A 14,709-nucleotide genomic window follows, 5' to 3' on the forward strand; every position below is an offset into this window, starting at 1 on the left:
CAGGGAAATTTGCTCCCCTACTCTGCAGCCCTGGGATGAAATGGGGCAAACGAAAGAGGAACAGAGCAGCGGGTCCCCTCCAGGGTGAGACGTGGGGGTGGGAGAAGGTGTGTAAATGGAGCTTTCCTCCCATACCCCTGCCGTGAAACTTTCCAAGTACGAACCCTACGTCCCAAGGTTACTGTCTGCGCCTGCGCATGTTACAGGCGCTTATAGAAACACACTGGCTGTGGATCTGCCTCTGTCTCTAATCGGCTCAGTGGCTAATTAGTGGATATGTCCCAGCCCTCGGGATTTTAGGAATCCTTGGGGCTGGCTATCAGACCCCCGCTTTTCTAATAATAAAAGGCATTTTCACGTCGGTTTTCTGCTCAACACCCTCCCCGGCCGCTCCCCAAAGGCAACCCGGGTCGATTCTCTTTACAGTTGCAATGGTATGAATATCTGGTCCCTTCCGAGAGAAATCAAAAGACAATGCGGTTTCTCCTATTCACTGGGGGCCAATGTCCTGTGGGGAGAATGTCCCTTGGAACAGAGCAGCCGGTCAGTAACTTCAGGAGAGGAGGATACTTCTAGGGCCACTGGCGAGGGAGAATGAGAAGCGAAGCGCTAAGCTGTCTGCGCTAAGGGGAAGGGTGTCTGCACAGAGATCTCCCGAAGAAGAGCTCTGTGTAAGCTTGTCTCTTTCACCAGCAGAAGTTGGCCCAATAAAAAGGTTACCGCCACCACCTCTTTCTCTCACAGATCACAGTGACAGCCGCGGGAATGGCATCCCCTCGCCATGGGGGGCTAGTGACTCCCGCCTCCCCAGGACTGCACCGGGCAATAGAAGAGATGGCAGGGCACAGGGGGCGCCAGCCTCTGCCCTGGATACTGATGTGTTGCTGTACAGGGTTGTTGGGCTGGAGGGTTAGGACTGGTTGCGTATTTTGCGCACCAGAGCCACCAGGCGCATTCAGCATTCTCGGAAACACTCTGAGCTGAGCTCCTGAAGCCCTCACGACTCCGGGCACAGAGATACCCACCCGACCCGACCGCCTCCCCCTCTGCCAGCAAAGACTCCCCAGAGCTAGTGAGCTCAAGGACCAGCAGCAGCCGAGGCCGGGGGATCCGGGTTTCCAGAAGCAGGATGGAGGAGTCGCGCTCTTGCACGGACTGAGCCAACCTCCCTTTCTCCCGAGCTTCCTCCAGCAGGCGCAGCGGCCCCTGCGCTGGAGAGCCCCTGCTTCTGGCACTGACATCTCTGCGCTGCTGCTCGGAGCGAATCCCTGGCGCTCTCCAGGGATCCTGTCCATTGCAAACCACAGCGGTTGTTATGATGGGGATGGAGCTGCTAGTCATTACTTTGCCGTTGGAAGCTTTGTGCACACTTTAGTCACGTGACGGGAGGATGCTCGGCCAATCAGGATGCAAGGAGGTGCATATAAAGCTGGCAAAAAGTGGCACTTCAGTCAAGTTGCTGGGGAGGAGCACTTTGTACCCTCTCCCAACAAGCCGCAGACCCCGGGCATCTCCGAGCTGCACCCAGGAGCACCCGACTCCTCAGAAGAGATCTCCAAGGCAAGCTGCGCCAAGCATCTGGGACGCACAGGTACCGCAGGCTGCTTTCCCCCGCTGCCCGTCTCCGCAGTGCTTTTCTGCAGATCCAGCCGCAGTGTAAACGCTTTGGGGGTGGTGGGGTGTGTGCAGATAAATGTGGCTGTCTGGTGGCTTTGCACATATAACGTAGAAAAGTCTCCCCCCCCCCACTAGTGATAGAATTTGTTAGGCGCTCAAATTACCTGGAGTCCTGGGCTGTCGTGTGATATATTATCAGGTCGACCTCAAGACTGTTTGCAAAAAATCAGAGTGGAACCTAATAGCTGGAATGATACCCTACCCCCCTGAGCAGGTAGCTTGCAGATGAAATACCATGGGGGCAGTTATAACTCTGTCTCCCACATTCACAAGCAAGAAGTCGTGCAAAGAGTCATATCCAGCCTCCTGCAGGGATATATCTTTGGCACTATTAAGGGCGAGGTCTTGCTCCTGTCAAAATTATTAGCAAAACTTCCATTCAACAGCAAAAGGATGGAGCCCTAAATCTTCTGCTACTGACTTATTTGTCTGGATGGGAATCTCATCAGTTAAGGGAACTCCAGCCAAGCTGGGTTTGTATGTGTGGGTGTACCAGAGGAGCTCTCCAAAGGGTTCCCATATTAAGGCTCTGACCTCTCTTCCTTAAGATTCAGATGAGTAAGCAATATGGGATGCTTGTTGGGGGGGGATGACTCAAAACCTAGAGATTCCCTATAGAAGGAACAAGAAATGGAGACAAATAGTGTCTGGCAAAACTGTTCTAAACCCCACAAATTTGCTTTAGATCAATTCAGATGGTCTGATTTAAATGTCCCCAAAGATAAGACATTTAGAATGGAGGACATCTTATGGGAGACCCTTATTTTCAGATCCACCTCTGCCCGTTGTGCCTTGGTTCTTCAGGGAAGATGTGTCTTCCTTGCGAATTGCCTGGCTTGCTTGTAGGCGTGGATATCCGCTGCTTAATGTTTTCCTAGTCTCTCATAATTTCCTTTCACTAAACAAATAGGAAGACTGTTCCTGGTTTTGCATGAAACAAGCAAATGTCCATTCAGTGATGGGCACAAAAGTCTAGTCTGGGTTTCCTGGTGACTTAAAAACAGCACCTCCCACCCAGGAGAACTGACCCCTTTTAAAGAGTCTACCCATCATCTCATTGTTCTCAGTGAATGAACAGACTCTCTTCCTTCAGTGTGAACTAGGAGATGGCAAAATCTGGACTGATTTCCTCACTCACTAGCTTACATCTCTCCCTTTGTGGAAATGAGAGGCACTCCCTCCCCTATGTCAATCTTTAATGGGTGAATCAGTGACACTATAAACCATACCCTGCTCTTTGGAACTGATAAGATGTAGTGTGTTAGAAACAAACACATGAAAAGAACTGGTGTCTAATCTGTGTGTGCTATTATGCACAGGTGCTGTAAGTAGAGAGACAGCTGCTCATTCAATAGACCCTTCTGGAGAGAGGCACATACTGGTTATAACAAAGCCTCTTGGCTAAAGCTGAACTAGGCTTTGCCTTCAGATTACACCTTTTTCCCCCCTGGCATAAAGAAATGTGGTGTGGTCATACTAAGACTCTTACAGAGATCTTGGTAGCCCCATCTCTCCCTTCTGCATGTGCATATTCCAGGTGATCTTAAACTGAGATAAAACACTCAAGTCCTGCATCCTGTGATACTCTCAGCAAGACTAGAGCCATCAGACCCAGTGTTAGGGCCAAATTATAACTTGGGTAACTACCTTCTATGCCCCAGAATTTCCCCTTGGTAGCTCCAAGTCATTAAGGCACCTTCTCTTCAGTCCCCTAGGAAATGCTGGTATAATGCTGCTACAGCCTGTTAGGGAACCATGATGTTCCACTCCAGAAATGGCAACCTTTCAGCAATGAAGTTCTTGGCTATTCTAAGCAAAACCCTGCATGCATTCTTTAGATGAGCTGGGGTGGAATGCTACAGGGTGATGACCCCTAGATAATCAATGGGACTCACTAACCATATGAATAAGAGGAGGAGAATGTGGCCCTGTAAACAGGTCCCCCTTCAGTTCCTGGAAACCCTGCCTGGGTGAATTAAACAGCATATGTAATCCATCAGAGCCTCTGTATTATTTCTCCCTTGTGTGCCAAGTATAACACCAACTGAATATAGCATCAACTAGGAATCCACCTCCTGTGCCCAGGTTAGGTCTTTTATGCTGCTTGCCGCCTTCTCCTGGCTATCCAGCTGATGAGCTAGTTACCTCATTAACTCACCAGGTTCTCTACAGATCCACGTGATCTCTTCTAACCTTCCAAACCTGCTCAAATTACCTAACTCCCTCCTACTCTACACCCCATACCCTGGGTGCTGTATCTAAGGGTATGTCTACATAGGGATAAAAAACCCAGAGCTGGCCTGGCTCAGCTGACTCAGGTTCTCAGGGCTCTGGTTCCAGAGCTAAAAACTTACTGTGTAGATGTTTGGGTTCAGGCTGGAGTCCGAGCTCTGGGACCCTGTGTGACGAAGTCTCCATGGCAACTAATGGCCAGGCCCTTCCCCCCTTTCAGGGGGATGCTAAAGGTGTGGGCGAACAAAGAGATCAGGTGACCTCCTGGCCTGGGAAAGAGACAAAGCCCAGAGAGGAAGGGCTGGAGGGGGTTTGGGGAGTTTTTTGGAAGCTGGCTGGAAAATGGAGGGGAGTGCTCCGGCCTCCCAATGGGGCTGTGGCCTCCCTGGGGGCCCCAGATGAACCTAACTAAAGGGGGTCCTGTTGTCTGTACCGGCAAGACCTGTTTTGGGCTGTGTTCCTGTCATCTTAATAAATCTCTGTTTTACTGGCTGGCTGAGAGTCATGTCTGACTGCAAAGTGGAGGCGCAGGACCCTGTGGCTTCCCCAGGATCCTGCCGGGGTGGACTTGCTGTGGGAAGCACACAGGGGGGCAGAGGATGCTGAATGCTCCAAGAGGAGACCCAGGAGATGAAGCCGTGTGAGCTTCTTGCCCTGAAAACAGTCTGCTCCAAGGGAGAGGCAGCTCCCCAAAGTCCTGACTGGCTTTGTGGGGAGCAGTTCCAGAGTATTGCCTGGGAACTCCGAGACATCCCGCAAGAGTGGATGATCCCAAAGCTCAGGCTCTAGCCTGAGTCTGAATGTCTACACAGCACATTTTAGCCCCACAAGCCTGAGTCCAAGTCAGCTGACCTAGGACAGCTGCAGCTTTTATCCCTGTTGTGAAAGTAGGGAAAGAATTAACAAGGATTTGTAGGGATCTTAATGCATGACAGTCTGTTAGCAAGAGTCAGGCTAGCAGTTAGCAAGAGTTAGGCCAGCTGTAACCCTAATGACACGAGACTTGTAGAAGCGATGATGGTGTGAGGCGAGTGGGAAAGAACTGTGTGAGAAGTTGTCACGACCTTGCACTGATAACCAAATATGTAGACTGGCATCTCCTAGAAGTGAGAAAAATAAGATAGCAGGATGGCCTATGTATAAACAAAATGCAGCTGTTGCTCATTATTGTCTGTGTTATTGCTTGTTGTTGTCTGTAACAAAGGTATAATGCTTGCTGTAATTGTTTACCTGTTGAGAGACCTGTCCGGGACTGGGGAGACTGTGTGTCCTAGGGCACTCCCTCCCTCTATTGCAATTGCTTGAGAAATAATAAAGTATTTGATTTTGCTGCACCCAAAGAAAAAGCAAGAACTGAGTTTTTCTCCGACACTATATAGACATAACCTAGCAACCAGGGTGCTAGCTTCCAACAAGCTCTGTTTATAGCTGCTTAACTGCACATTGTCATAGGCCTATAGTATGTAAAATGTTTTAGGATCCCTTTAAAGGCTTCTATATAAATGTAAGGTATTATAACTCTTGGGATGAAAGGAGCAAGATCTCTGGTCCTGGGATCATTTAGGAGTAAAATCAATGTGGCAAATTTTTTCACTATGGTCATTTAAAGTAATGTGGTTCATGTAGAAATAGTCTCTGGGAAATAGATGTTGCAATGAAATTTGCAACTGCATCTTGATAAGAACACTATGTAAATTAGAGTTAAGGCAATGAATATTGTCACTTAGTGCAGGGGTGCTGGAACTTGGGGGACAGCAGCACCCCCTGGCTTGAAGTGATGTCCATCATATACAGGGCTTACTATTTTGTTCAGTGGCTTTCAGCACCCCTACTATAAAAATTGTTCCAATGCTACTGACTTGGTGAACCTGACTGTACAACATGTAGCATATAATGTTTAGAAAGCAACACTTAACTGTCCTATCCTAGCTCCTCTTTGGTAAAGATGAAGGGGGAGTATTTTGCTGCACATATATTTACATATCTTGTGGGGGTGTTTAAAAGGCAGTGATGTCCACAAAGTCAGTGATTGAATAAACCCCACAAGTGCAAAGTGGGAAAATCAATGGGACAACTCACAGAAAAGTATTACTCAGTCTGAGTACAATGCATTATAATGTAACCCTAAGTAGCTTGCGTAAGATCATAAAGCAAGTGCCCCAACCAAGATTAGAATGCAGGTTTCCTGACTGCTAGCTTTATGAAGTAACCATCAGATAACACTGCCTTACAACCTGAGGTGCCTTCTGGACTTTACTTATCTATCTTTTGTTTAATCTTAGGGTTCTTAGTCCCTTGAATATGAAGGCTGCAATGTCACCGGTGGGAAGCCAGGGCATTATCTCAGTCACCGAGATCCTTATTGCCTCAGCTGTCTTCTGTCTGACCTTCATGGTCATCAGATCCTTCCGGCAGCAAATCCCCAAGGGGCTGAAGAGGCTCCCAGGACCAAGGGGTTACCCCCTGATAGGCAACGTGCTGGAGCTGGGGAGCAATCCACACCTGACCTTGACCCAGATGAGCCAGACATATGGAGATGTGATGCAGATACAGATTGGCACCAGACCTGTGCTGGTGCTGAGTGGGCTGGACACCATCAAACAAGCCCTGGTGAAGCAAGGGGAGGACTTCATGGGGCGCCCTGATCTCTACAGCTTTCGCAATATTGGAGATGGCCAGAGCTTGGCCTTCAGCACTGATTCAGGGGAGGTGTGGAGAGCTCGCAGGAAGTTGGCCCAGAATGCCCTGAAGACCTTCTCTGTCTCACTCAGCCCCAACTCTTCGTCCACCTGCCTCCTCGAGGAGCATGTCTCCAAAGAAGCTGACTACCTAGTAATGAAGTTCCTGCAACTGATGGAAGAAGAGAAGAGGTTTGACCCATATCGGTACATGGTGGTCTCTGTGGCCAATGTCATCTGTGCCATGTGCTTTGGCAAGCGTTATGACCATGATGACCAGGAGCTGCTCAGTATGGTAAACCTGAACAATGAATTTGGGGAGGTGGCTGCCTCCGGCAACCCTGCAGATTTCATCCCAGTGCTCCAGTATCTCCCTAGCCGCACCATGAAAATTTTCAAGGATCTCAATAAGAGGTTTGACTCCTTTCTGCAGAAGATTGTTAAGGAGCACTACAGCAGCTTTGATAAGGTAACCGCAGGGCCGGTGCAACCATTTAGGCAACCTAGGCAGTCACCTAGGGTGCTAGGATTGGGAAGTGGCATTTTCTTTGGCAGTGACCGCGGCAGCTGGATCTTCAGCCGCCCCGGTAGCCACTGGCATTCAGGCGGAGGGAGTTGGGGCAGGGGAGCGCGGGGAGGGATGCCTGCAGCAAGTAAGGGGGGGCACACAGGGGAACTCCCCGCCCCAGCTCACTCCTGCCCCGCCTCCTCCCCGAGCACGCCGTGGCCCCTTCACTTCTCCCACCTCCCAGGCTTGCGGCACCTATGCTGATTGGCACCACAAGCCTGGGAGGCAGGAGAAGTGAAGCAGCGACGGCATGCTCGGAGTGGAGGCGGAGCAGGGGTGAGCTGGGGCGGAAGGGGGCCTCAGGGCAGGGGGGGAGCTGCCGCGTGGGGGGTGCCTCAGGTTGGAGGGGGGGCGCCTCAGGGATGGGGGAGGGCACAAGGTGGAAGTTTCGCCTAGGGCGTGAAACATCCTTGCACTGGCCCTGAGTAACTGGCTTGGAGGCGACTCATTTGCATCGGTTTTCCTGCTCTGTCCTTCATTGTCTGCTCATTATCTTTTCTCTGTTGCTTTCTGGCTCAAGCAAATATCAGTTGAAGCAGAGGTTAGAGAAGAGGTAGTGGAGATCGTGCACCATCTTCTCTCTAGCCAAATAGTATTTCTCCCACCGAAACGTTGCAAATTAAAACCCAATTTCTTACAAACAGACGACTTAGAGGCATTGATTGCTATATTTTGCTATAATTGCTAAATGTTTTCAATTGATTATAATACTTTTTTAAATCTAAGTTTCATAGCTGCTGTAGGAAGTAATATAGTTCTCTCTATTATCATAACTTGGGACAAATAGCATTATCTGTTGGCTAATAACTGCAGGGGAGAAAAGCTTATTTGCACCTCTGAACCTGCAGTATAATCATGCTTTGGAGTTCACACACTTGTGTCAATGAGGCACTAGACTTTCCTCCCTCCAGCAGTGGACTGTTCCTATTTAACTGCCTTAGTGTTTTGGAATTTGGTACCCTTTGCAACCTGTGGACTTTCCTATTTCAGGACAATATTCGAGACATCACTGACTCCCTGATTGGGCATTGTCAGGAGAAGAAAGTGGATGAATCTGCCAAAATTCAACTCTCTGATCAGAAGATTGTCAACATTGTCAATGACCTTTTTGGAGCTGGTAAAAATACTTGCATTCAAATCAAAGCAATTCCAGATGTTTTGGTTCCAATTTATCCTCAGGCCTTTGATTCATGCAACTCTCATTCTCTGAGGCGTAAAGGATACTTCAGTTAAATTTTTACAAACTGAAAGCTTGGAAGTTCTTGAATAAAGTCTTTGGCAATTCAGTCCCCCTGAAGGACTTTGTAGGAACTGTAGCCGTGAAACAAGTTCTCAAGAGACAGTTGTGTACTGCTGTTTAGTGTTGACAATCCAGAGCTGGGATGATAAAACTACTAGAGATGGGCCTGAACTAAAATTTTTGATTCAAACACCCTTGAATTTAAGTTGTGGCACATCCACATTTTTGATTAACCTCACAGTGTTGATAAAACAAAAAAGCACTGCTGCTAACATTAACAACATGCAAAATTGGCCAAGAAATGATGAAAATCTAAAGTCATGGGGTTGTAAATTTCCTTTGACTCGTCTTCACATGATGACTAAATGCTTTTACTTTGTGTCTATCCAGGTTTTGACACTGTGACAACTGCATTGTCTTGGAGTCTCATGTATCTTGTGACATATCCAGAAATTCAGAAGAAGATTCAGGAAGAATTAGGTAGGTTCATGCTTTCAGTTATAAAAGTTTCAAGGTCTGTCTTGAAGGCTGGGTTCCAAACAACTTCCTCCACTCTAACCTGTAGATCAGATGATTGGCAGAGAGAGGAGACCCAGACTGTCAGACCGCCCCATGCTGCCTTATACAGAAGCTTTTATCTTAGAGATGTTCAGACATTCCTCCTTCCTGCCCTTCACCATTCCTCACTGGTAAGTGCTGTAACTGTCAAGGCTGGTTTGTGCCCCCTTTTTTTTTTTTTTTTGTGCTGCTCGGTGAGAACGGTCTTCTGACTCAGCCCCCTTCCTGTGCAGACTAACACAGAATTCTTTACCTTGTTATCCCCTTAACCACCTCCCGATATGAAGCCAAGTAACCCATACTCCTCTGTGGGAATAGTGCAAAAGGCACCCTCACTCCTCAAGGTGAATGAGGGGGGGAATACATTTGAATTAATTATTCAAACCCTTCCTGTAGCCTTATCTATATGTGGGATTAACTCCAATTCAGCAACTGATGTAGCTGTGATGCAAAGGGTGGCTTTAGTTGGGGTTTGTACTGGTGTAGCTGCACTGGTTGTTGTTAGCAAGCTGCTGAATCCCAAGTACAGTTAGTTTCACTTCAGACCCTCCAATTCACCTGATGCAGGGCCATTAAGAGCTATAGCACAGTGTCTTAATGTTTTCTTCTCTTCCTTGGGACAAACCATGTCACCTGATCACTTCTACAGGCATTTGTTTCCTGTGACAGGAACTTTGTTTGCTAGTAACGTGAGTTTGAAAGTTCTCCATTTCCCAGAAATGTTCACAATTAACACTGCAAGTACAAACAAGGATGGGCATCACCTAACACAAGTCCGAGGAATGCAAATAAGATGCATAAAACAGGACACTTCTCTAGAACTGTCACCTCACTTTGATTCACCTGAAAGGGGCCTTGCAGCTTTTTTAAACTTAAGACAACCCCTGTTTCTTTCAGCACAACGAAAGACACAGTACTGAATGGCTACTTCATCCCGAAGGATCTGTGTGTGTTTATCAACCAGTGGCAAGTCAATCACAATGAGTAAGTTCAGTCAGACCAAATAAAATGAGTTGGTGCTAAAATTGTTCCAATGCCTTTATATCAATAAGCCAAACCTAGGTGAGTCTGTAAACAGGTTGAAGTTTGTATGTTTCTTTTCTTTTGGGGTGGGGGCGGAGTGACCTCACTGAGGATTTACTGTACGACTGGTAAACAATGGGTCTTTAGTCTCTTCACTAACGCTAGTAGAATTCCATGGATTCGAATGGAGTTCTGACTTTCAACCTTGTGAGAGGTGAACTGGGACCAGTGTGGCTTTTAGATACTAATGTTTTAGCCTTTCCTTGCACCCATATGCCACAGTAACTAATGTTGTTCATAGTGGGCCCGCAGGTAGCAGCTAGACTAGGTTTAACCTAGTTTAAGGAAAGCCATGCCTCACCAATCTTGCAATTCTTTAGGGGAGTCAACAAACATTTGGATAAGGGTGATCCAGTTGATATTGTAAGCTTGGATTTTCAGAGCTTTTGACAAGGTCCCTCACCAAAGGCACTTAAGGAAACTAAGTAGCCCTGGGATAAGAGGGAAGGTCCTCTCATGGATCAGAAACTGGTGAAAGAGTAGGAATAATGGGTCAGTTTTCACAATGGAGAGGTGAACAGTGGGTCACCCAAGAATTTTTACTGGGATTTGTGCTATTCAACATGTTGTTCTGGAAAAGGGGGCAAAGTGGCAAGTTTGCAGACAATACAAAATTATTCAAGATATATCCAAAGCTGAATGCAAAGAGTTAGAGGTATCTCACAAAACTGGATGAATGGGCAACAAAATGGCAAATGAAATCCAACGTTGATAAGTGCACAGTAATGCATATGGGAAAATCCCGTTTCTCTCTCCTTCTCTAAATTAGATGTTACCACCAAACAAAGATCTAGGTGCCACCACAGATAGTTCTCTGAAAATTTCCATTCAATGCACAGCAATGATCAAAAAGACTAACAGTATGTTAGGGACTATTTAGGAAGGGATAAAAAAAGACAGAAAATATCATCATGCTGCTATATAAATCGATGGTGTACTCACTCCTTGAATACTATGTCCATTTGTGGATGCCCCATCTCAAAAAGTCTATAGTAGAACTGGAAAAGCTTCAGAGAGGGGCAACAAAGATGACAAAAGGGTATGGAATGACTTCCATACCAGAAAAGACTAAAAAGATTAAGGCAGTTCTGCTTAGAAAAGATATGGTTAATGGGGGAGGAAATGACAGGTCTATAAAATCATGAATGGTGTGGAGAAACTGAATAGGGAAATGTTGTTGTTTCTCCTTTTACACAACACAAAAACCAAGGGTCTCCCAATGATATGAATAGATAGCAGGTTTAACACCAAGTGGAAGTACATTTTCACACAATGCACAACTAACCTGTGGAACTCACTGCCATTGGATGTTGTGATGGCCAAAAGTATAACTGAGTTTAAAAAAAAAACTGGATAGGTCCATTATGGATGGTCTGGGATTCAACTGGTTTTTCCAGGAAAATTTCAAATTATGAAACCTCAAATCATCATTTTAAAAATAAAATTGAGCCCATTAATGACTTGTTTTCCCCTTAGCTGAAACTATATTGCCTTTGGTCACTAACATAATGGGTTAAATTCATCCCTGGTGTAACTACATGAACTTTCAAGTAAGTAACACCAGAGCTGAATTTGACACAGAGGATTTTGTTGCAGTGCTAAAGGTAAGAGCACGAATGAATAGTAAAAGTAGTGGGATGTGAAGCTGAAAACTATTGCCATGTTTCACATGAGTCTGTTCTGATGCTATTCATGCTGAAATGCCTGCTTTCCTAGTAATCTTTCAGATGATGGTACAACTACCGTCTTCTCCTTCCATTTCAGGAAGCTTTGGAAAGATCCATCTATCTTCAACCCAGAGCGTTTCCTCAATGCTGAAGGGACTGAAGTAAACAGGGCAGAGAGTGAGAAAGTGATGACGTTTGGCTTGGGGAAGAGGAAGTGCATTGGTGAGTCCATTGGCAGGTGGGAGGTCTTCCTCTTCTTGACCATCCTGCTCCAGCAACTGGAGTTCAGCGTATGTGATGGTGAGAGGGCCGACATAACACCTCAGTATGGACTGACCATGAAGCACAAGAGGTGTGAGCACTTCCAGATTAAACAGCGCTTTGAAGTGAAGAAATCTGGGTGAGCTGCAGATTCTCATTGCTAGGACCCAGAGGGAAATGCAACATCACAATAGTTTGGCTTTTGGAAACTACCACCAAGACCACTTTGAATGCTGACATGCTCTAGAGCATAAGATAATACAAGCCATGTTGACTCTGCATCTGTACTGACATAGTGGAGGTTTGCTCATATCTGACATGTCAATGTACTCTATCTGCAGCTGTTTATTGGCATTCAAAGACTGTATTGCAAATGACTCAAAAATTGGTAACGCCTGCCAAGTATGCCCTGAGGAGCATGCCCTATAGTGACATCTGACACTTCAATTAGCCAGCTCCATCATTCTTACCTGTAGAAACAACAGAATCGGGCAACATGCTTTGATCATGCAGCTGATCTTGAGAGGTTTTACACTGAGTATCTTGAGTTCTCTGCTGAACTTCCGTTAACATCCCTGAGGTGTAGTTCTTTTATGACAGGCACCCAGGTTTTTTTGTGTGCCTTAGTTTAGAATAAGCAATTTTGGCCTAAGATTATCTCTGAAATGTAACCAGCTGGCTATGGCTGTGAAATATATATTGAATATAGAATCAGATGTATAACCTGTAAACAGAACACATTTTGCAGACATTATTTCTAATCTCACTGGCTCATCTCAGTTGTCTAAAGGTTTTGAGGAGAAACATAACCAGCCTTCTCCTAAATGGCTGGGATGAATAATTTTCAGATTAGGAGTCGTTTGTGAAATTTCCAATCTATTTGTGCTGGCTGAAATGCATCTTTTGGCAGAGAGCTAGCTCAAATACCCATGCACTACTTAAGTCTTATTTTCAAGGCTTATGTGAACTTAAGTGTTGCAGAGAGAAATGTCACCTGCTGTGTGGCTGGTCAGCTAAATCACATGGTATCTATCCTTCTCCCTGAAATATTTTAAAGAGGAGAATAGTGAAACATGCTTATCTTGTAAGAAAATTCATAAAACTGTTGGGATTTGTGAGCATTTCCTTTAATATTTGGCAATTGTCTGGATATTTGTAAATAACCCCTAGCAAACAACTTGATACCGTTGTACATGAAAATCATATTAAGTCAGCAGTGTTACTAGACCAGGTCTATTCATCTAACAAAAAGCCTTTTTTCAAAGTCCCAAGTTAAAATGGGTGAAAACAAAGGATAGACAGTGAGAGGGGAAACCAAAGACATTACTTGCCTTCAGACTGTGTATTGCTGCTCTTTAAAACTAGTTTTTAGAGAGAATTGGTAATAGATTTATATGTTCAGTCTAGTAAAAGGGGAGGAGGGACAGTAAGTGGGACTCTATCTTGTACTGACAACCTCTGCTGTATTCCATATGTCCATCCAGAGTAGTTGTCTTCATTACAAATAAAGGAAGCTTATGTCCATGCTCATGGCTTGCTTATTTTGTACCTGGCTGAAATGTGATCTGTATGTAAGTTTCATTTAACTGATAAAATATCTAAGAAGTACATGTAGAAAATCTCTGAAATAATAATCATTAACATGAGATGCTCTTGATTGTTGCCTGAAAGTCTGTGTGCCATAGGTAACTCCAACAAACTCAGTCACATGTTACTGATCTCGTCCTCATTTTCAGGGGCCCGATTTAGGCACTTTTGCATCCAGCTTCTCTGTTCTGATATCAGCCAGCTGTTACTCACTGTAGGAACAGTCCTGCCACTAAAGTCAATGGGAATTCTGAAGTCCTCACTGAGGCTAGATCAGGCCTTTGCTCTGCATACAGAGAATGCAGCTATATTAATGCCTAATCTAATACTTATTGAGGTCATAGAGTCAAAAATTCTCCATGTACCATGAGCTATAAAGCCAGTTCAGCTCTTGCTTTCACTGAAAGTCAGGCCTAATCCTACAGAGACTAATAAAATGGAACAAAGACCATAGTTTATGAATGATTGACTTTCACAGAATGCTTCATCCTTGTGTGTGTGTGTGTTCCCTCTTAGATACTTGTCTACACTGTCCCAGCCGGTGATGCATAACAATCCAAGGGATGCATCTGCATGGTTCAGGGGATACAATCTGGTTTGCAACTAGTGCTCTGCACTTCCCTTTCTCTATGTATTACTTCCTACTCCCTGCATAACTTCCTTCTCAAAACAGGCAACTCACAAGAGTGACTGAAACTTGGCAGTAAATATAGACTGCACCAGGCCGCAAGGAGTCATAGTATATGAGAGATTTCTCAGAAAACTGCACATACACAGTGGCATCTAACTTGCACATGGACATCCCACTAGAAATTTGTGTACACACACTTTTTGTGGCTGAAATTACATATGCAGCCTTATCAAAACCTAGCCCTTGATGCTATGAAAATGTCCATACAGATTGGACTTGTTCAGAGCCATGGGGGTTCTAGGACAACTCAAAGCAACTCAGTTGTTACATGAGACCCTGCTTTAATGAAGCTACGTGTTCCTTAAACAGGTAATACAACACCTTCAGTGTAAATAATGGAAGTTACTTCAATTATGAAGAATTGGGACCCCGTATATACTCAAACACATCCAAGCAGTGACACCAAAAACCACTACTGGAACCCTCAAGCCGGGGCAGCTCTATGTATTTTGCTGCCCCAAGCACAG

At 45.5% G+C, this 14,709-nt stretch overlaps 1 protein-coding gene across 1 annotated transcript; it reads left to right on the forward strand.

Annotated features, from left to right (window-relative positions):
• Nucleotides 1-1,465: 1,465 nt before the first annotated feature.
• LOC120374160 (cytochrome P450 1A5-like) lies at nt 1,466-13,848 on the forward strand. The gene is made up of 7 exons (XM_039493477.1): nt 1,466-1,591; nt 6,192-7,056; nt 8,146-8,272; nt 8,786-8,875; nt 8,961-9,084; nt 9,851-9,937; nt 11,801-13,848. Exons 2-7 carry the CDS (start codon nt 6,211-6,213, stop codon nt 12,105-12,107), a joined length of 1,581 nt encoding a protein of 526 aa, XP_039349411.1. The 5' UTR covers nt 1,466-1,591; nt 6,192-6,210; the 3' UTR covers nt 12,108-13,848.
• The last annotated feature ends 861 nt before the right edge of the window (nt 13,849-14,709 follow it).

This window comes from Mauremys reevesii, linkage group 10, assembly GCF_016161935.1.
Source record: "Mauremys reevesii isolate NIE-2019 linkage group 10, ASM1616193v1, whole genome shotgun sequence".
Lineage (NCBI taxonomy): Eukaryota > Metazoa > Chordata > Testudines > Geoemydidae > Mauremys > Mauremys reevesii.